Here is a 23,033-nt window from a genome sequence, read left to right on the forward strand (position 1 = left end):
GTCACAAGGTCAAAGGGGAGGGGGGTGGGGCGCCACCGCCAACTGCTTCCGGGGTTAAAACCACCTCCCCCCCCCCCACCCTGGCCGACCGAAACCGCCCCGGAGTTTCATCGCGGGGCCGAGTCCCGGAGAGCTGGCCGACCGAAACCCCCCCGGAGTGCAGCTGGGCTCAAGCCAACTGTTTTATCTCATGGATATCATTAATTCATCGTGTGTGGGGGGGTTTTCTTTTCTCCTTTTTGTTTTCTCTGCTGTTGTGCCCTTTTACCTCACTAAAAGTGGCCAATTTTTTTTTCCCACGCTGGAGCCCAGCGAGTGTTTAGCGGCTATTCGGCCACGGTGGTATCACATCCTCGGCCATCATCCGCCCGCACTTTCCAGCCAGGGCCCACTGGACAGTCATCAGGAGCCCGGGCTGGTCGTTCCCCTCCCTAACCTAACAACATAAGCAATAGGAGCAGGAGTAGGCCATTCGGCCCCTCGAGCCTGCTCCGCCATTCAATCAGATCATGGCTGATCTTCAACCTCAACTCCACTTTCCCGCCCGATCCCCATATCCCCCGATTCCCCTCGAGTCCAAAAATCTATCCATCTCAGCTCTGAATATATTCAACGACTCAGCATCCACAGCCCTCTGGGTTAGAGAATTCCAAAGATTCACAACCCTCTGAATGAAGAAATTTCTCCTCATCTCAGTCTTAAATGGCTGACCCCTTATCCTGAGACTATGCCCCCTAGTTCTAGACTCTCCAGCCAGGGGAAACATCCACTCAGCATCTACCCTGTCAAACCCTCCCAGAATCTTATGTTTTAATGAGATCACCTCTCATTCTTCTAAACACCAGACTATGGGCCCATTCTACTCAACTCAGGGGCAACCAGGCCAAGCATAACCCTGACTGGGCATCGTGGGGTCAGTCTGCATCCGGTTCTGGGCCTGACGGGCTCTGTTTGTGTAAAGGAAAATACATGAACCAGGAACCAAAGAATCAGTTCCAAAATAAAAATCCACCTCCCCATTTCTGCATCTTATGTTAAAATATTGAGGGAGCGCTGCACTGTCGGAGGTGTCGTCTATCAGATGAGACCTGAAACCGAGGCCCCTGTCTCTCCTCTCGGGTGGACGTAAAAGATCCCATGGCATTATTTTGAAGAAGAGCAGGGGAGTTCTCCCGGGTGTCCTGGGGCCAATATTTATCCCTCGACCAACATCACTAAAACAGATTATTTGGTCATTATCACATTGCTGTTTGTGGGATCTTGCTGTGCACAAATTGCTGCATTTCCTACATTAAAACAGTGACCACACTTCAAAGGTGTGGGAAGGACCGGAGCCAATTTGTGCGCAGCAAGATCCCACAAACAGCAAATAGATGATGACCAGATCAAGTTTCAAAATCATGAAGGATCCACCTAGAGTAGATAGAGAGAAACTGTTCCCATTGGTGGAAGGGTCAAGGACCAAAGGACATAGATTTAAGGTGATTGGTGAAAGAACCAAAGGTGACATGAGGAAAAACTTTTTTACACAGTGAGTGGTTATGATCTGGAATACACTGCCCGAGGGGGTGGTGGAGGCAGATTCAATCATGGCCTTCAAAAGGGGAACTGGATAAGTACTTGAAAGGAAAACATTTGCAGGGCTATGGGGAAAGGATGGGGGAGTGGGACTAGCTGAATTGCTCTTGCATAGAGCCGGCATGGACTCGATGGGCCGAACGGCCTCCTTCCATGCTGTAACCATTCTATGATTCAATGTTTTAGTGATGTTGGTTGATGGATTAATATTGGCCAGGACACAGGGGAGAACTCCCCTGCTCTTCTTGCCAGGGCTTGAAAATTGCAGCTACGAGGAGAGATTGGATAGGCTGGGGTTGTTTTCCTTGGAGCAGAGGAGGCTGAGGGGAGACTTGATTGAGGTGTACAAAATTATGAGGGGCCCAGATAGAGTAGACAGGAAGTACCTGTTTCCCCTAACGGAGAGTTCAAGAACTCGAGGACATAGATTTAAGCTGATTGGCGGAAGGATTAGAGGGGTCATGAGGAAAAACTTTTTTTATCCAGAGGGTGTTGGGTGTTTGGAATTTGCTGCCCGAATTGGTGGTAGAGGCAGGGACCCTCAACTCTTTTAAAAAGTACCTGGACCTGAACCTAAAGTGCTGTAAGCTGCAGGGCTATGGACCGGGTGCTGGAAGGTGGGATTAGAATGGGGACCTGGTTGTTCTTCGAGCCGGCGCGGACACGATGGGCCGAATGGCCCCTTTATGTGCTGTATCTTTTCTATGGTTCCATGGTTCTTCGAATAGAATCTTTTACGTCCACCCGAGAGGGCAGACGGGGCTTCGGTTTAACAGCAGCTCTGACTGTGCAGCACTCCCTCAGTGCCAGCCCAGATTATGTGGTCAAGTCTGTGGAGTGGGATTTAAACCTTCTAACTCAGAGGCGAGAGCACTGCCCACTGATAACGCTTGTTACACAGAAGGTTCTTTCATCGATAGAAGGTGTGTCTGTGACTGGGAGGGTTTATCACAAAGGGTGAAAACTGTAACCCCTTTTCCTCCCTTCCAAACTGGGAGCAGCGAGGAGGGAAGGAGATGATGGGGAAAGTTCCTCCTATTTTAGGAAAACCGACTGAAGTAAATGTTGCTTCCCTGCAAGAGGCAACAGGAAGTACTAGATCAAAGTGCTCACTCTGGACATGGCACGCAGTGTTACACAGATCCTTTTTTTTAAACTAACCAAATATTTGTACATTGAATTGCAGAGTGCAGATTCCACCTTGTCCTTCTCAAGCCTCCCCCGTGACTTTGGCCATGCACGCTGATAATTCACCTTCACTTGAGTTTAATACAGCACATTGGTACAGCGTACGTCTGGGACACACGACGTAACTAAGGCCCACACAGACCAGCAACGGACCAAATGTCGTAAATCGGTTACTTCCCACCTCCAACTTCACTTAAATTATTCCTAAGGGGTTGCCAACCCTGTTTGGTCGTATTCCTGGAGGATTCATCAAATGACCTCCAACAGGCCCCGCCCAGTCAAACTGCCCTTTCCCCCCCCACCCATTTCCAATATTTCTATAATAAACACATATTCAAAGACTATGAAAACAACATTTTGTTTTTCAATGCTCCTGTGATTTCTCTCCCGGGTTTTTTTGCTCGCAGTAGTATCCTGGAGATTAATCTTCAATTCCTAGAGACTCCAGGCCAGTCCTGGAGAGTTGGCAACCCTAGTTTTTCACCCCTTATTCTGACTCCTATTGGGTACAAGCCCACGGGCAACTGCTGGTACCTCCGCCAAGTGGCTCATCAACTGTGAGCCTAGGCAGGGAGTGGCAGCGAGATATTTGACCACAGGGAGCATCACAGCCGAGCCAAACCCTCCCCTCTCCTGAGCCCTGCACGGACACTTTCAGGCAGGAATCACTGGCATCGATCAGAGTCTAACTGATTTTCTTTTACCCCCTTTTTCCTTAGCCCCACGGGTGCTGAGGCGGATCGTTGGCCCCAATAACGTACAGTTAACCCAGCACAGACCTGGGACCAACCCATCGCAGGCCACCTGCTAATCTCTAGTGGTAGGTGTCACCATCGGATGAGTTAGCACCAGCTGATTGGTGCTCAAAGTCTTTGCTTGGTCTTTTAATCCAGAATCGTGCAAGGGGAACTTCACTGATCGGTTATGGGGCCTACAAGGCAGTAAAGAGAACCCCATTCACACTTGGCACTTCACATGAATTATTTTTTTCTGAGTTGCTGCCACTGTAAGTAGCAAAACACGGCAGCTATTTTGTACACAAGATCTCCCAAATACCAACGCCGGGATGTGGGCGTCACTGGTACAGCCGGCATTTATTGCCCATCCCTGGTTACCCCGAACTGAGGGGCTTGCTAGGCCACTTCAGAGGGCAATAAGGAGTCACCCTCATTGGGGTGGGACTGGAGTCACCTACAGGCCCAGACCGGGTAAGGACGGCAGGTTTCCTTCCCTAAAGGGCATTAATGAACCAGTTGGGTTTTTACGACAATCCGACAGCTTCACGGTCACTTTTACTGATCCCCAGATTTTTATTCCCAGATTTCTTTTTTCCCTAAATTGATTTCAAATTCTTCAATGGTGCGATTTGAACTCCCGTCCTCTGGATTACTAGTCCAGTAACACAAGCACACCATCCATAGCTGCTTTTTGACCGTGTTCATTCGGAACCTAAGCAAGTCAGCGAAATTAAACAGACTCGAGCCCCATCATTGTGACTCCAAACCCTCCAATCTTTTGAGTTAAACCCCACAACAAATCTGTAGAAACTTTCGGGATTTCTCCCAGTCACTCACACAATCAGCACAACACAAGGTTCTTTATTCATCACTCAGTTCCTTCCATTCTAACTTGGTTTTACAGAGGTTCACGTGATCAAAAACACACTTCATTGCTGTACAAATAATTCTTAAAACTTAAAATTGGTCGCTGGGCTTAACTCTCAGCTCCTCACATTACAGGGGCAAATCATTCATCTACCTCCAGTGACCTGTACCCCAGTGTTATACAGGGACAGACCTGTACCCCAGTGTTATACAGGGACAGACCTGTACCCACCCGTACTGTACCCCAGTGTTATACAGGGACAGACCTGTACCCACCAGTACTGTACCCCAGTGTTATACAGAGACAGACCTGTACCCACCAGTACTGTACCCCAGTGTTATACAGAGACAGACCTGTACCCACCAGTACTGTACCCCAGTGTTATACAGAGACAGACCTGTCCCCACCAGTACTGTACCCCAGTGTTATACAGAGACAGACCTGTACCCACCAGTACTGTACCCCAGTGTTATACAGAGACAGACCTGTCCCCACCAGTACTGTACCCCAGTGTTATACAGGGACAGACCTGTACCCACCAGTACCGTACCCCAGTGTTATACAGGGACAGACCTGTACCCACCAGTACTGTACCCCAGTGTTATACAGGGACAGACCTGTACCCACCAGTACTGTACCCCAGTGTTAAACAGTGACAGACCTGTACCCACCAGTACCGTACCCGTGTTATACAGGGACAGACCTGTACCCACCAGTACCGTACCCCAGTGTTATACAGGGACAGACCTGTACCCACCAGTACTGTACCCAGTGTTTTTCACACTCCCACCGATGCCCTGTACTGAGGTAGCAATGATGACACTACCCCAAAAAACCCTATCACAAAAGGACAGTCTAACACAAACACATGGAACAGGGGAGCACAATTCCTGAAAATATACGCGAGGGGGAGCGAGACACAGAGTGAGGGGGAGCGAGACACAGAGTGAGGGGGAGCGAGACACAGAGTGAGGGGGAGCGAGACACAGAGTGAGGGGGAGCGAGACACAGAGTGAGGGGGAGCGAGACACAGAGTGAGGGGGAGCGAGACACAGAGTGAGGGGGAGCGAGACACAGAGTGAGGGGGAGCGAGACACAGAGTGAGGGGGAGCGAGACACAGAGTGAGGGGGAGCGAGACACAGAGTGAGGGGGAGCGAGACACAGAGTGAGGGGGAGCGAGACACAGAGTGAGGGGGAGCGAGACACAGAGTGAGGGGGAGCGAGACACAGAGTGAGGGGGAGCGAGACACAGAGTGAGGGGGAGCGAGACACAGAGTGAGGGGGAGCGAGACACAGAGTGAGGGGGAGCGAGACACAGAGTGAGGGGGAGCGAGACACAGAGTGAGGGGGAGCGAGACACAGAGTGAGGGGGAGCGAGACACAGAGTGAGGGGGAGCGAGACACAGAGTGAGGGGGAGCGAGACACAGAGTGAGGGGGAGCGAGACACAGAGTGAGGGGGAGCGAGACACAGAGTGAGGGGGAGCGAGACACAGAGTGAGGGGGAGCGAGACACAGAGTGAGGGGGAGCGAGACACAGAGTGAGGGGGAGCGAGACACAGAGTGAGGGGGAGCGAGACACAGAGTGAGGGGGAGCGAGACACAGAGTGAGGGGGAGCGAGACACAGAGTGAGGGGGAGCGAGACACAGAGTGAGGGGGAATGTGTGAGGGTGTGCATATGTTAAAGAGGGGGATCGAGATAACGGCCTGCATGAGATCTGCAGGGACAGTGCAAGGGGGAGACGGACACAGATCATCCTGCCAAAGGAAGCCTCGTTGCTCCAAGCAGCTCACAGTCGAAGCCTCTGAAGGGACTCTGATCCTGTTTGGATTGAGTCAGTTGTTTTTCACCGGAGAGATTAAACTCCAAGGGCTGCTTCTGCAGTAAGTCTGGATCGAAGGACAATCCTTGGAAGAAGCGGTGCTGTGCGAAAGCATCGAGTCGGTGCAGGCGGAGCTGAGGGTCTCTGCACAGGAGCTGAAACGGAAGCAGAGAGAGCGTGAAACCGAGAGATCTGCGAGGGCGCCCGAGTGTTCCTCACACCTCCTCAGGTCTCTGACTCACGGCGGCTCCTCGACTGGCAGATCCTTCGGTACCCCACCCGAGCGGCCACGTGTGAACCTAGTGAGCGTCAGCAGGCAATTCGACTGCAGGGGCATCACAGCCGAGCCGGCTCCTGTCTTTACTCACCGTTCGGGTGCCCTCTTTCCAGCAGGGGTTCACCGGAGAGCAACCAGAAGCAGGAACCCTGGCTGATTTCCCCCCCCAAACTAGGGGCGCTGAGGACAAGTACAATGTCCCTGACTGCTGCCTCTCTCCACCCCCCCTCCCCGGTTGAGGTTGGCTGACAGCACAGATTGGGGAAATGAGCCTGACTCAAATGTCAACGGCCGGCCTGGGTGAGATGGGCCTGTAGCCACTGAGCTGAGTGCCCGTGGGGGGGGGGCGGAGGTGAGCAAACCAGAGCAGCTCAAGTGTTTCCCGCTCCCGATCGCTGTCCCATGACTCCTTTTGTGCAGGTGGCAGCTGAGAGGTCGGGCTGGTGTGCGATGCCCCGATTGTCGAGTAGCCCTCTGGCACTCGGCTCCCGTGAAGAGCAGACGAGGTAAGGGGTGGGGGAGTCTGTTTGGCAGGACCCCCCAGGGTGAGTCAGCGCCTGCAGCAAGAGTAGAGGGGGAGGAGGAACAACGAAACGGTTTAAGACGATTAACTCTTACCGTACCTCTGCGAGTAGGTGGGCCAGGGTCTGAGTGAGGGAGGCTGGCGGGTTGAGGTCAGCCCCCCGCACGCTGGCCAGCATCGAGGCGTGATCGCGCTGCGGCTCCACGGGAAACTGGGGACAGACACGGGAAACCGGGTCAGCACAAAAATCACAAGATGCGGTCCCAACTTTTACCGTCTCAAGCAGCAGGGATGTTAATCGCACGCAGCGCGCAAGCTCTGAACACCGTGCGCTGGGAGCGCAGACGGGAGCCGGGGAGGGTTAATCTTTATCTATGGGACCATCCGTTCAGCTGCCTCTGCCCCGTCCCTCCCTTTCCCCTAGCCCACCGAGCCAAACTTCCCCCACGGTTTCCCCCCTGCCCCAGCCCTGAACTCTCACATCTTCCTCTAGTTTCTCTCCTATCTCACCTCGTGCCCTCTCCGAGCTCATCTTGACCACGAGACCCACCTCCTGCTCCCTCAACCCTATTCCCACCACCCTGCTGACCACCCAACTTCCCTTCCTGGCCCCCATCTTAGCTGGTATTATTAACGGTTCCCTCTCCTCAGGTACTGTCCCCCTCCCCTTCAAATCTGCCATCATCACCCCCCTCCTCAAAAAAAAAACACCCTTGATCCCTCTGTCCTTGCAAACTACCGCCCCATCTCCAACCTCCCTTTCCTCTCCGAACGTGTTATCGCCTCCCAAATCCGTGCCCACCTGTCCTGCAACTCCATGTTTGAATGCCATGGAACAGTTACCTGCGTTAAAGGCGCTATATAAATGCAAGTAGTTTTTCCAAATCCCCCCCCTCACCCTTTGGAAGCAAACTCCATTAAACAGCCGCTCGCCCCAAAACTCTCAAAGATTTTAACCGAAAGAAGAAGGGAACAGGAGGAGGCCATTCAGCCCCTCGAGCTAGTTCCGCCATTCAATCAGATAATGGCTGATCCGAATCTTAACTCCATCTACCCGCCTTGGTTCCATAACCCTTAATACCCTCACCCAACAAAAATCTATCAATCTCAGTTCTGAAATTTTCAATTGACCCCCAGACCCCACCCCAGACACACTTTTAAACTAAACACTTCCGCTATTTCACACAACAACTTGCATTTATATAGCGCCTTTAACGTAGTAAAATGTCCCAAGGCGCTTCACAGGAGCGATTATCAAACAAAATTTGACACCAAGCCACATGAGGAGATATTAGGACAGGTGACCAAAAGCTTGGTCAAAGAGATAGGTTTTAACGAGCGTCTTAAAAGGAGGAGAGAGAGGCGGAGAGGTTTAGGGAGGGAATTCCAGAGCTTAGGGCCGAGGTAGCTGAAGAGAGAGAGACACACACACACACAAACTAAGGAGGGTGAAGATCATTTGATCCCTGTCAGCTCACCCCCACTCAGCTCCAGACATTACAACAGCTCCAGATGAGCTCCTGCTCCTCTGTCTTTACCTTGCCAGTGACCAGAGCGTAGAGGAGGATGCCAAGGGACCACCAGTCAGCTGAATGATTGTAGGGCCTGCCACCCAACACTTCAGGAGCTGTGAACAGCAACAGGTCAAATGTGAAGAGAGACTCGTGTACAGGTTACAGATAAAGCACTGAGCAGAGACCCACAGCCACGCAGTGAAAGGTTCTCCCAGCATCTGGATAAAGTTCAGTCAAAAATACAGACCCCTCCCACCCGTCACAAAATACAGCCCCCTCCCCCCCGTCACAAAATACAGCCCCCCCGTCACAAAATACAGCCCCCCCCCGTCACAAAATACAGCCCCCTCCCCCCCCCGTCACAAAATACAGCCCCCCCGTCACAAAATACAGCCCCCCCCCGTCACAAAATACAGCCCCCCCGTCACAAAATACAACTCTCCCCCCCCCCGTCACAAAATACAGCCCCCCCCCCCGTCACAAAATACAGCCCCCCCCGTCACAAAATACAGCCCCCCCCGTCACAAAATACAGCCCCCCCCCCGTCACAAAATACAGCCCCCCCCCGTCACAAAATACAGCCCCCCCCCCCCCGTCACAAAATACAGCCCCCCCGTCACAAAATACAGCCCCCCCCCCGTCACAAAATACAGCCCCCCCCCGTCACAAAATACAGCCCCCCCCGTCACAAAATACAGCCCCCCCCCCCGTCACAAAATACAGCCTCACCCCCCGTCACAAAATACAGCCCCCCCCCCCGTCACAAAATACAGCCTCACCCCCCCGTCACAAAATACAGCCCCCCCCCGTCACAAAATACAGCCTCACCCCCCGTCACAAAATACAGCCCCCTCCCCCCCCGTCACAAAATACAGCCCCCCCCCCGTCACAAAATACAGCCTCACCCCCCCGTCACAAAATACAGCCCCCCCCCCGTCACAAAATACAGCCTCACCCCCCCGTCACAAAATACAGCCCCCCCCCGTCACAAAATACAGCCTCACCCCCCGTCACAAAATACAGCCTCACCCCCCGTCACAAAATACAGCACCCCCCCCGTCACAAAATACAGCCTCACCCCCCCGTCACAAAATACAGCCTCACCCCCCGTCACAAAATACAGCCTCACCCCCCGTCACAAAATACAGCCTCACCCCCCCGTCACAAAATACAGCCCCCCCCCGTCACAAAATACAGCCTCACCCCCCGTCACAAAATACAGCCCCCTCCCCCCCCGTCACAAAATACAGCCCCCCCCCCGTCACAAAATACAGCCTCACCCCCCCGTCACAAAATACAGCCCCCCCCCGTCACAAAATACAGCCTCACCCCCCCGTCACAAAATACAGCCCCCCCCCGTCACAAAATACAGCCTCACCCCCCGTCACAAAATACAGCCTCACCCCCCGTCACAAAATACAGCACCCCCCCCGTCACAAAATACAGCCTCACCCCCCCGTCACAAAATACAGCCTCACCCCCCGTCACAAAATACAGCCTCACCCCCCGTCACAAAATACAGCACCCCCCCGTCACAAAATACAGCCCCCCCCCCGTCACAAAATACAGCCCCCCCCCCATCACAAAATACAGCCCCCCCCCCGTCACAAAATACAGCCCCCCCCCCGTCACAAAATACAGCCCCCCCCCCCGTCACAAAATACAGCCCCCCCCCCGTCACAAAATACAGCCCCCCCCCGTCACAAAATACAGCCCCCCCCCCGTCACAAAATACAGCCCCCCCCCGTCACAAAATACAGCCCCCCCCCGTCACAAAATACAGCCCCCCCCCCGTCACAAAATACAGCCCCCCCGTCACAAAATACAGCCCCCTCCCCCCCGTCACAAAATACAGCCTCACCCCCCCGCCGTCACACACACCTTGCATTGCTACCGATCCCCGCGCTCTGTTTGGAGTTTCCGGTTTGCATCCCTATCTTTCTTATCCTCTGATCCCAGTCCTTGATCACATTTCCCAGTGGCCGCACCCCCCACGCCCCGCGATCTTACCCATGTACTGCATGGTTCCACAGATAGTGCACGCCCTCTCTCCCCGGCACAGTCTACGCGACAAACCAAAATCCGTCAACTTCAGGTGGCCTGAGACAGAGAGAGGCAAGTGTTGTACTTTGTTGCTTAACAGTACTTAGTACTTACAGCGAGTAACACATTACAGTGCACGCTGCTCAGTGGCAGCACCTGTCCAGGACAGCCAGTAACACATCTGGAATGCGCTGTCTAAAAGGGTGGTGGAAGCAGATTCAATCGTGACTTTCAAAAGGGAATCGGATAAATACTTGAAAGGAAAAAATTTGCAGGGCTATGGGGAAAGAGTAGGAGAGTGGGACTAATTGGATCGCTCTTTCAAAGAGCCAGCACAGGTACGATGGGCTGAATGGCCTCCTTCGGTGCTATGATCACAGTGCACACTGCTCAGTAACAGCACTTGTCCATTAGACAGTAACGTATTACAGTACATGGTCCTCAGTGATGGTGCTCACCCATTCCAACCTAGAAACCCATTACACAGCCCGTACAGAACACAGTGTGAATCCCACCTGCCAACTCCTGCTCACCTCGTTCATTCAGAAGAACGTTCTCCATCTGAAAAAGTCAAAGTTCAAAATTTAACAGCTGATCCTTAAAGGTGAAGAGAGATTACCAGCTGGTCCCAGACTGGGCACGGTGCAGTGACTCTTCAGTGGCACAGTCTCCGACTTCAGCTCATTCCCAGCACCTCAGGACCGTGAAGCTCCTGAGTCTCCCCCCAACCCCAACCCCCTCCTACAATCCACAGGCCATTAAACCCCAACCTCAGCCTGGCCCGATACCTGCCACTCGATTTATCCCCTCCCTCCAGCCTTCAGTGACTCCCTGCATCGTTGGCCTCAGCACCCCCACCCCACATGTAGTGACCCCATCGTTGGCCTGGCCCCCCCACCCCGCATGTAGTGACCCCATTGTTGGTCTCGGCCCCCCCACCCCGCATGTAGTGACCCCATCGTTGGCCTCACCCCCCACCCCGCATGTAGTGACCCCATCGTTGGCCTCACCCCCCCACCCCGCATGTAGTGACCCCATCGTTGGCCTCACCCCCCCACCCCGCATGTAGTGACCCCATCGTTGGCCTCACCCCCCCACCCCGCATGTAGTGACCCCATCGTTGGCCTCACCCCCCCACCCCGCATGTAGTGACCCCATCGTTGGTCTCGGCCCCCCCACCCCGCATGTAGTGACCCCATCGTTGGCCTTGGCCCCCCCACCCCGCATGTAGTGACCCCAGGCAGGGCGGAGTGAGCTCCTACCTTCACGTCCCGATGAACCACTCCAAAATCATGGAGGAAACCTGAAGACAAAATAGAGTCCGATATAAACAGAGGCACCGCCGAGCCACACAAGAAAAAAAGACTTGCATTTCTATCGTGCTTTTCACGACCTCAGGACGTCCCGAAGCATTTTACAGCCAATGAGGTACTTTTGAAGTGTGATAATGGAGGAAACGCAGCAGCCAATTTGCGCACAGCAAGATCCCACAAACAGCAAAGTGACAATCTGTTTTTAGTGCTGTTGGTTGAGGGATAAATATTAGCCAGGACTCTCCTGACGTGTTTCATTCCCTCAGTCGGTCACCTGCACTCAGGGGCCGGGGGAACAAGCACGGAAAAACCACAGCCCACCGGGGAGAACTCCCCTTCTCTTCTTCCAATAGTGGCCAGAGGATCTTTTACATCCACCTGAGGGGGCAGACGGGACCTCGGTTTAAAGTCTCCTCCGATAGACGGCTCCTCCGACAGTGCAGCACTCCCTCGGTACTGCACTGGAGAGCGTCGGCCTGGATTGTGGGCTTGAGTCTCTGGAGCGGGGACTGTCGCATCAAACGCCCCCCACCCCGCCCAACCTCCGACACCTGCGCACTCACCGATGGCGGAGCCCAGCTCGGCTGCAAACACTCGCACTCTGCCCTCGTCGAACGGCCCGCAGGCAGACCACAGCACGAAGAGGTCTCCGGAGCAGTGGTAATCGCACACTGCAGTCAGGAACACAGAACGAAAAGACAGTCACCGAGAGCGAGCAGGGGCAAGGGGGCAGACATTTTGGGAGCAGGACGGGGCTGAAATCTCACAGCAAGAAACTGCCCCTTCGTCCCTGTTTATATTTCGTAGTGGGTTGAAAGGTCAAAGCAGTGACCTTTCGTAGTGGGTTGAAAGGTCGGAGCAAGTGCAGGCTGCAAGATCAGCTGTAATTTTGGCCCCAGGCCCTGAAGATATTTCCTTGCTAAGATTTTGCAGAATGTTTCTCCCCCCCCCTCTCCCTCCCCTGAAGGTGCGCTCATTCTGGGTACAGCTCCCTGGGACCCGGGCTGCTTTCTGTACCTCGCCCAGTGACATCCCTGTGCTTGGTGATGGTGGTGGGTGCTATTTAACTATAGGGGGCATCGCAACCCCGCCCCGCCCCACCCTCTCCTCGCTCCGCATCCACATTCCAGAAGGGGAGGGGTGGGGGGGTCACTGGGTATCGAACAGGAGCCCGACCCCTGGTCGATTTCCCCTCCCTAGCCCAGGGGCACTGAAGCCAATTGGAGGGCCCTAATCTACACAGAATTATAGAATGTACAGCACAGAAACAGGCCATTCGGCCCAACGGGTCTATGCCGGTGTTTATGCTCCACATGAGCCTCCCTCCCTCCCTCCTTCATCTCACCCTATCAGCATATCCTTCTATTCCTTTTCTCCCTCATGTGTTTATCCAGCTTCCCCTTAAATGCATAGATTTTGTGCTCAAGTGGGAATTGAACCCACAAACGAATGACTCAGAGGCGAGAGTGCGGCCCACTGAGCGCGGAGACAGGGAGGGTCGGGATCTTGCTGCTCTGTACGGCTCATCTGTTCAGTAGATAATCCAGCTGAGTCAGGGATCGGGGACTTGGGGGGTGGGGGGGAATTACCTCATGAAAGATATTAAGACAGTGAGAAGAGCTCTCTCCCTGTGGGCAGGTGTCTGGCTGGTGAGGGTGGGAGAGGGAGCGAATAATCAATTGATCAGGAGTTCATCTCATCCTGTTTGTGACCGACCTCAATGATTCTAAAAAATCATCGTCCCAGAAAGTATTCATTCTGCTCAGTGCCAACTGGTGCCTGGCACTGGGGAGGGGGGGGTGAACGGGTACTGAGAGCGTGTGGCAGAGCTGATCAGCGCCAACCTGGCACTGGGGAGGGGGAGGGGTCTCAAATGGCATGAGGAAGAGAGATTAAATATTCCAACAGCCCCCCCACCCCGCCACAGATCCAGGGAGAATGGTCTGCGTCGACAACTGTGTAATCCCACCTTTTTTTTTTAAACTTCTAATTTATTTAACCCCGATTTGTGGCGAATCTGGACCAGGATTTTCTGCAGAAGCTCTCGCTGCTTCTTACAGAAGACAGGCTCCTACTTTGCAGAAGGATATACCGCAGTACCCAGTGCAAAGTGAGGGCTGGGGTTCTCCACTGACATTCCACACACCCACACACACAGACACAAAGGATAATTCCACCGCCCTCGTCACTGTGGATAAGCTTCAGTGCAGGGATTCTGAGTTCCTCCCCTCAAGAGCACCAAAAATAGGAGCGGGAGTCGGCCATTCGGCCCCTCGAGCCTGCTCCGCCGTTCAATAAAATCATGGCTGATCTTCGACCTCAACTCCACTTTCCTGCCTAATCCCCATATCCCTTGATTACCCCAGAGTCCAAATCGATTCATCTCAGCCTTGAATATATTCAGTGTCTGAGCATCCACAGCCCTCTGGGGTGGAGAATTCCAAAGAGTCACAACCCCCCCCGAGTGAAGAAATTTTTCCTCATCTCGGTCCTAAATGGCCGACCCTTTATCCTGAGATTATGCCCCCTAGTTCTAGACCCTCCAGCTTTCTCACCTGTTGTCGCTGACTCTTACTGGGGATGGTGTCCTCTGGTTAATGACCCTCCAGCCAGTGGAAACTGTTTCTCCTTATTTACTCTATCAAAACCCCTCATGATTTTGAACGCCTCAATTAAATCTCTCCTTAACCTTCTCTGCTCTAAGGAGAACAATCCCAGCTTATCATAGAATGATACAGCACAGGAGGCCGCCATTTGGCCCATCTTTGAAAGAGCTGTCCAATTAGTCCCATTCCCCCTGCTCTTTCCCCATAGCCCTGCAAATTTTTCCTTTTTCAAGTATTTATCCAATTCCTTTCTGAAAGTCACTATTGAAGCCGCTTCTACTGCCCTTCCAGGCAGTACATTCCCGATCATCACAACTCGCTGGGGTAAAAAAAAATTCTCATCTCCCCCCTGGATTTTTCTCCAGTCTCTCCACATAACTGAAGTCCCTCCTCCCTGGTATCGTTCTGTTAAATCTCCTCTCCTGGCGTTCTTAACTTAAAATACCCAAGCACTAAAGTCTGTTGGTTTGCACTGCTCAGGCCCCTCTCACCGGTCATCCTCCGCGAACAGACCCTGTCAGAGAGTTTTCACAATATCCACAGTGGCGTCAGTGAGAGCGGGCTGTCATCCTTTGAAGACTAATTGTGCAAACTGGTAGAAACAACAGGGGCTCTACAGTAGGACACACTATTCTATGGGTCAGAAGCTCATAGACACACAGAGCAAAAACACACTTGCACCGAGTAAGAAATCGCCGGCACGTCCGTGAACTCACTAATAAAAAGCAGCCGTGAAGTCTGCCAACATTCCCGTAAACTCTGCACGAACGGATGGTGGACCTGCTTCTGGGAAGGAGAACGAAAGAAGAAAGCATTTCCACAAACTGCTCCCAAGGTACGGGGGGAGGGGAGAGCGGGAGGGATGGGGAGGGCGGGAGGGGAACCAAGCTAATGTGTCAGCTGGGTCTGGGGAGGGGGGGGTCGGGTTGGAGGTAAACAGGGATCATAGGAACAGGGGGAGGCCATTCAGCCCCTCAAACCTGTTCTGCCATTCAATCAGATCACGGCTGATCTGTTCCTCAACTCCATTTACACCCCTGTGCTCCGTATCCCTCGATGCCCTTACCCAACAAATCTATCGATCTCAGTTTTGAAAGCTCCAACTGACCCCCAGCATCCACAGCATTTTTGGGGGAGAGAGTTCCAGATTCCCACTCCCCTTTGTGTGAAGAAGTGCTTCCTGACATCACCCCTGAACAGCCTGGCTCTAATTTTAAGGTTATGCCCCCTTGTTCTGGACTCCCCCCACCAGAGGAAATAGTTTCTCCTCATCAAATCCTTTTATCGGGGTGGGGGGGGGGGTTGGGGGAGACGAGAGGAGAGGAGGAGGAGGGAGAGCGAGAAAGAACATAAGGAATAGGAGCCGTGCGCCATTCGGCCCCTCGAGCCTGCTCCGCCGTTCAATCAGAGCATGGCTGATCTTCGACCTCAACTCCACTCTCCCGCCCGATCCCCATATCCCTCGAATCGGCGGCAGCGAAGAGGCCTCGCGGCGGGTTAATTACCTGAATGACGGCTCCATCTTTACACTGCTGGAGGATTCCATGTCGCACAACCTCCGCTTTCAGCAGGACCTGTAGGGCGAGCAACAGATACAATCAGAGCCTGCGAGGGCGGCCGCGATGGTGGGAGATCAATGAATCAATCGCACAGGAAGAGAACCAGACAGCGTGTTCCGATTGGGAGCAAATTACTGTTGAAAGAAGGTTGGCGGGTGCTTGTAAATTCCAGCTGCAGGTCGGGCAAAAACCAGCATGAAATAACTGGCTTTTTTTTTTACTTCTCATTGTTTGAGACGGGACATCTGAAGAGCGATGGGCTCGAAACTTAACAGATGTGTCCACTCGAACCTTTAACACCCAGCCGTACGTTCATAGATACTGTCCTTCCAAACTTGGGTCGTGTTTTGGGAAGAGCCTAGCACGTGGGTAAAGTACCAGCAGGCAGAAGATCTCACGCTGGTGGTGGCAGCGGAGAGAACAAACAGAGACTGTAAATTAAAAGCAGCACAGGATCGCACATAAAGGCAATCGGACTCTGAGCTCAGCAAGATATTTCTAGAGCGAGTTTACATCGAATTTACAGCACAGAAACAGGCCATTCGGCCCAACAATGCCGGTGTTTATGCTCCACTCGAGCCTCCTCCCTCCCTACTTCATCTCACCCTATCAGCATATCCTTCTATTCCTTTCTCCCTCGTGTGTTTATCTAGTTTCCCCTTAAATGTATCTACACTATTCACCTCAACTACTCCTTGTGGGAGTGAGTTCCACATTCTCACACTCTCTGGGTAAAGAAGTTTCTCCTGAATTCCCTATTGGATTTATTAGTGACTATCTTATATTATGGCCTCTCGTTCTGGTCTCCCCCACAAGTGGGAACATCTTCTCTACGTCTACCCTATCAAACCCTTTCATAATCATAAAAACCTCTGTCAGGTCACCCCTCAGTCTTCTTTTTACTCGAGAAGAGCCCCAGCCTGGTCAGCCTTTCCTGATAGTTATAACCTCTCAGTTCTGGTATCCTCCTAGTGAATCTATTTTGCACCTTCTCCAGTGCCTCTGTATCCTTTTTGTAATATGGAGACCAGAATCGTACACAGTACTCCCAGTGTGGTCTAACCAAGGTTCGATACAAGTTTATCATAACTTCTCTGCTTTTCAATTCTATTCCTCCAGTACGTTGCACGTTTTAATGGCTTTGTTAACCTGTGTCACTACTTACCTTTACAGCATAGATCTGCTCATCAGTCCTTTGACAGACTTTCAGAATTGGTCCAAAGGAGCCTTTTGCAATGAATTCGATGTCCTAAACAGGGAAAAGCACAGGCAGCAGTCCATGACCAGGAGTAATTTGAGACATGACATTTGATGAGTGTAGGAGGCTCGGGAGGAACAGGTGACTTTGGACCTGTGGTTCCCAAAGCTCTCCCCCACTGGGGGTTTTCCTCACCTCATGTCTGGGTCTGTTGGGAAACTAATTGATAGAGATTGATTGCTGTGATTAGTCAACAACTCCATTATCATTGTACGATGCGATTACCAGGACAGTAGAAGGCAAACTAGACGGACCCTGGTCTTTTCTTGTCCAGCATTCCTATGTTCCTAATGTTGCACAACACTCCTCAGCGGCAGGGACTCGGCACTGCAGGGGCTCCGCGAGGCTTCATCCAGAGCTCAGAACACCAAAAAGGCACCAACACCACAACTGATAATCCACAGGTGTGAATGTTATCAAACATCACTGGGTATGCTGCAGCAAGTGGCTCACCTCCTGACTCCCCAAAGCCTCTTCACCATCTACAAGACAGGAGTGTGATGGAATACTCTCCACTTGCCTGGACGAGTGCAGCTCCAACAACACTCAAAAGCTCGACACCATCCAGGACAAAGCAGCCCGCTTGATTGGCACCCCATCCACCACCCTAAACATTCACTCCCTTCACCACCGGCGCACTGCGGCTGCAGTGTGTACCATCCACAGGATGCACTGCAGCAACTCGCCAAGGCTTCTTCGACAGCATTTTAATTAAGAGTATTTACGGGGGTGGCGGGGGGGAAAAGAGAGGGAAAACACTGGTCGGACACTGGCCTTTCACCTCTGGGCCCAGATCGAAATCCAACAGTCTGGAAAAAGGTCACAGGGTTGCAGTGGGGGGTTTCGCCTCATTGTGTTAGGGATGTATTTTCGGGGCAATTGTCTTCATTGAAAGTGTACCAATCGTACTTACGGACATAACAACTTGCATTTATACATCACCTTTAAGATAGTAAAACATCCCAAGAAACTTTACAGGAGCTTAAGAGAAAAATTGACACCGAGCCACATAAGGAGATATTAAGACACACGAACATATGAATTAAGAGCAGGAGTAGGCCATTCGGCCCCTCGAGCCTGCTCTGCCATTTGATAAGATCATGGCTGATCTGATTGTGACCTCAACCCTACTTTCCCGTCTACCTACTATAACCTTTGACTCCCTTGTTAATCAGGAATCTATCTAACTCAGCCTTAAAAATATTCAATGACCCTGCCTCCACCACTCTCTGGGGAAGTTCCACAGATTCACGACACTCAGGAAAAAATTCTCCTCATTTCTGTCTTAAATGGGAGACCCCTTATTTTTAAACTGTGGCCCCTAGTTCTAGTCTCTCCCACAAGGGGAAACATCCTCTCAGCATCTACCCCTTCTAGTCCCCTCAGGATCTTATCTGTTCATTCTTCTAAACTCCAATGTATACAGGCCCAACTTGTCCAACCTTTCCTCATAAGATAACCCCCTCATCCCAGGAATCAGTCGAGTGAACCTTCTCTGAACCGCCTCCAAAGCAATTCTGCCCTTTCTTAAATAAGGAGACCAAAACTGCACACAGTATTCTCGATGTGGTCTCACCAATGCCCTGTACAACTGTAGCAAAACATCTCCACTTTTATATTCCATTCCCCTTGCAATAAATGACAATATTCCATTTGCCTTCCTAATCACTTGCTGTAACTGCATACTAACTTTTTGTGATTCATGTACTAGGACACCCAGATCCCTCTGTACCTCAGAGTTCTGCAATCTCTCTCTATTTAAATAATAAACTGCTTTTCTATTCCTCCTGCCAAAGTGGACATGTTCATATTTTCCCACATTATACTCCATCTGCCAAATTTTTGCCCACTCACTTAACCTATCTATATCCCTTTGCAGACTCTACGTCCTCTTCACAACTTACTTTCCTACCTATCTTTGTGTCATCAGCAAATTTAGCAACCATACATTCGGTCCCTTCACCCAAGTCATTGATATAGATTGTAAATAGTAGAGGCCCCAGCACTGACCCCTGAGGCACTCCACTCGTTACATCTTGCCAACCTGAAAATGACCCATTTATGCCTACTCTCTGTTTCCTGTTAGCTAACCGATCCTTTATCCATGGTAATATGTTACCCCCGACACCATGAGCTCTTATTTTGTGTGGTAGCCTTTGAGGTGGCACCTTGTCAAAAGCCTGGTCAAAGACAGGTGACCAAAAGCTTGGTCAAAGAGATAGGTTTTGAGGGGCATCTTCACGGAGGAGAGAGAGGCGGAGAGGTTTAGGGAGGGAATTCCAGAGCCTAGGGCCTAGACGGCTAAAGGCACGGCCGCCAATGGTGGGACCTCGATGTAACATGCTTTTACAGGAAGTGCGTGCTAGCCCTAAGACTTTTTGTACGATATTGGTAGTTGCCGACAGTCAATTGATGAATTTAAGGGTTTTTTATTTGGTACACAAAATGGCAATGGAGGCAGATTAACTTCAGAAGCTCACAACACCACGCCACCGAGTGGCCAGAGCTTGCAACTACACCGTGACAGTTTACATAGAAAAATTAAATGGGAAATGTCAACTTAGGAATTTACAATGATAAATGACCGAGAAGAGGGACCAACAATCAGGACAAAAAGTAAGGGTTTGTGCCCTATGCAATTTTGTTTTAATAGAGATACAGAAAGATGTAGAGATAGAGGAACATTTTCAAAAAAAAAGGGGGGCATATTTAGACCAATAAAATCCCCTTTAAACATTGTTATGAAACTATAACAGAAGCTGAGTGGGAGGGTTGATAGCTTCACTATAAGGTACCTGGAATTCCTGGTCGACAGGCTGCGATCGATAGGGGAACACTGGAAAGAAGAGAGAGATAAAGCGTGGGAAGGGCCACTCTGTGCTTCCAGTGGTGTTGGACTTGGCTCGCTCCTGTTCAGGAACGCTCTTCCGGGCAGTTTGGAACACCCCCAAGGTATACCGGCTGGAGAGGGAGCTCCTCCATTTAGAGATGGACACCCACCTCCTTGTGGGGTTACCTCCCTACAGAAAGGGACAGGAGAGAAGCAACGATAAAGGGAGTCAGGGGAAAGAACAGGCCGTGTGGCCCAACAGCAGCCGATCCCTCGCCAAAATAACATTCACCGGCCGAGTGCAGCCCCTCTTTGTGGTTAGAGCTTTCGAGCAGTTTAAGATAACCTGCTCCTTGGGCTTAATCCGGGGGGATATGGAGGTCAGCAGGGGGGGGGGGATATGGAGGTCAGCGGGGGGGGGGGGGGGATATGGAGGTCAGCAGGGGGGGGGGGATATGGAGGTCAGCAGGGGGGGGGGGATATGGAGGTCAGCAGGGGGGGGGGGGGATATGGAGGTCAGCAGGGGGGGGGGGGATATGGAGGTCAGCGGGGGGGGGGATATGGAGGTCAGCGGGGGGGGGGGATATGGAGGTCAGCGGGGGGGGGGATATGGAGGTCAGCGGGGGGGGGGGGATATGGAGGTCAGCGGGGGGGGGGGGGGGAGGATATGGAGGTCAGTGGGGGGGGAGGATATGGAGGTCAGCGGGGGGGGGAGGATATGGAGGTCAGCGAGGGGGGAGGATATGGAGGTCAGCGGGGGGGGAGGATATGGAGGTCAGCGGGGGGGGAGGATATGGAGGTCAGCGGGGGGGGGGGGGAGGATATGGAGGTCAGCGGGGGGGAGGATATGGAGGTCAGCGGGGGGGAGGATATGGAGGTCAGCGGGGGGGAGGATATGGAGGTCAGCGGGGGGGAGGATATGGAGGTCAGCGGGGGGAGGATATGGAGGTCAGCGGGGGGAGGATATGGAGGTCAGCGGGGGGGAGGATATGGAGGTCAGCGGGGGGGAGGATATGGAGGTCAGCGGGGGGGAGGATATGGAGGTCAGCGGGGGGGAGGATATGGAGGTCAGCGGGGGGGAGGATATGGAGGTCAGCGGGGGGGGGTGGGGGGGGGAGGATATGGAGGTCAGCGGGGGGGGAGGATATGGAGGTCAGCGGGGGGGGGGGGGGGGGAGGATATGGAGGTCAGTGGGGGGGGAGGATATGGAGGTCAGCGGGGGGGGAGGATATGGAGGTCAGCGGGGGGGGAGGATATGGAGGTCAGCGGGAGGGGAGGATATGGAGGTCAGCGGGGGGGGGGAGGATATGGAGGTCAGCGGGGGGGGGGGAGGATATGGAGGTCGGCGGGGGGGAGGATATGGAGGTCGGCGGGGGGGAGGATATGGAGGTCAGCGGGGGGGAGGATATGGAGGTCGGCGGGGGGGAGGATATGGAGGTCGGCGGGGGGGAGGATATGGAGGTCGGCGGGGGGGAGGATATGGAGGTCGGCGGGGGGGGAGGATATGGAGGTCGGCGGGGGGGAGGATATGGAGGTCAGCGGGGGGAGGATATGGAGGTCAGCGGGGGGGGAGGATATGGAGGTCAGCGGGGGGGAGGATATGGAGGTCAGCGGGGGGGAGGATATGGAGGTCAGCGGGGGGGAGGATATGGAGGTCAGCGGGGGGGAGGATATGGAGGTCAGCGGGGGGGAGGATATGGAGGTCAGCGGGGGGGAGGATATGGAGGTCAGCGGGGGGGAGGATATGGAGGTCAGCGGGGGGGAGGATATGGAGGTCAGCGGGGGGGAGGATATGGAGGTCAGCGGGGGGGGGGGGGGAGGATATGGAGGTCAGCGGGGGGGGAGGATATGGAGGTCAGCGGGGGGGAGGATATGGAGGTCACCGGGGGGGGAATATGGAGGTCAGCGGGGGGGGGGGGAATATGGAGGTCAGCGGGGGGGGGGGGAATATGGAGGTCAGCGGGGGGGGGGAATATGGAGGTCAGCGGGGGGGGGGGGATATGGAGGTCAGCAGGGGGGGATATGGAGGTCAGCAGGGGGGGGGGATATGGAGGTCTGCGGGGGGGGGGGGGGGGGGGATATGGAGGTCAGCGGGGGGGGGGGATATGGAGGTCAGCGGGGGGGGGGGATATGGAGGTCAGCAGGGGGGGGGGAGGATATGGAGGTCAGCAGGGGGGGGGGAGGATATGGAGGTCAGCGGGGGGGGGGGGGGAGGATATGGAGGTCAGCGGGGGGGGGGGGGGGAGGATATGGAGGTCAGTGGAGGGAGCGGCGATTGCAGGGGGGCGGGATGGGGGAGCGGTGATTTGCGGATTCCCAGTTCTATTCCCGGAGGCCGCCATTTACCCGGTTCCCCGGACCCTGTTTTATTCGCTGCCGCTGCTGATTCCGCTCTTCTCGAGCTAACTGTAAATGAGAGGCCCAGGCCTGGGCCCTCGCCTCTTACCCGGGCTGCGCTCCGCTCATTGCCCATAGCCGGGACTCCTCAGGCCGCGCTCCCGACCCGGCCTTTCTCACATCTGCCGCCGACTAACACCCGCGGCACTCTGGGATACTGGAGGACCGCCCCCCCCCCCCCCCCCCCCGTGGCACTCTGGGATACTGGAGGACCGCCCCCCCCCCCCGTGGCACTCTGGGATACTGGAGGACCGCCCCCCCCCGTGGCACTCTGGGATACTGGAGGACCGGCTGGGGGGTGAAGGAGGAGCTGCACCGGCCTCTGGCCAGTGCTGAGTGTCGGTGTGTGGGGGGGGGGGCCGTGTTATTGGCCCAGGGGTGGGGGGGGTGGTGAGGGGCCGTGTTATTGGCCCGGGGGGGGGGGGTGGAGAGGGGCCGTGTTATTGGCCCGGGGGGGGGGGGGGGGTGTGTGGAGAGGGGCCGTGTTATTGGCCCGGGGGGGGGGGGGGGGTGGAGAGG

The 23,033-nt window shown here is 53.8% G+C and overlaps 1 protein-coding gene across 4 annotated transcripts; it reads right to left on the reverse strand.

The window, feature by feature from the left end:
- Positions 1-5,930: 5,930 nt before the first annotated feature.
- LOC137345083 (ribosomal protein S6 kinase-related protein-like) lies at positions 5,931-22,662 on the reverse strand. 4 transcript variants are annotated; one of them, XM_068008525.1, is made up of 12 exons: positions 22,564-22,662; positions 20,083-20,307; positions 17,195-17,278; positions 15,976-16,044; positions 15,187-15,256; positions 12,428-12,535; positions 11,814-11,854; positions 11,085-11,112; positions 10,519-10,608; positions 8,533-8,621; positions 7,095-7,205; positions 5,931-6,349 (listed from the first exon to the last, which is right to left on the reverse strand). In XM_068008525.1, the coding sequence occupies exons 1-12, from the start codon at positions 22,588-22,590 to the stop codon at positions 6,125-6,127; spliced, it is 1,167 nt and encodes a 388-aa protein (XP_067864626.1). In that variant the 5' UTR covers positions 22,591-22,662; the 3' UTR covers positions 5,931-6,124. The 4 variants fall into 4 exon arrangements, with proteins under 4 accessions (XP_067864626.1, XP_067864629.1, XP_067864627.1 ...); XM_068008528.1 differs by lacking the exon at positions 20,083-20,307; XM_068008526.1 differs by lacking the exon at positions 17,195-17,278.
- Between the last annotated feature and the right edge of the window lie 371 nt (positions 22,663-23,033).

Source organism: Heptranchias perlo, chromosome 28, assembly GCF_035084215.1.
Source record: "Heptranchias perlo isolate sHepPer1 chromosome 28, sHepPer1.hap1, whole genome shotgun sequence".
Taxonomy (NCBI): Eukaryota; Metazoa; Chordata; class Chondrichthyes; order Hexanchiformes; family Hexanchidae; genus Heptranchias; species Heptranchias perlo.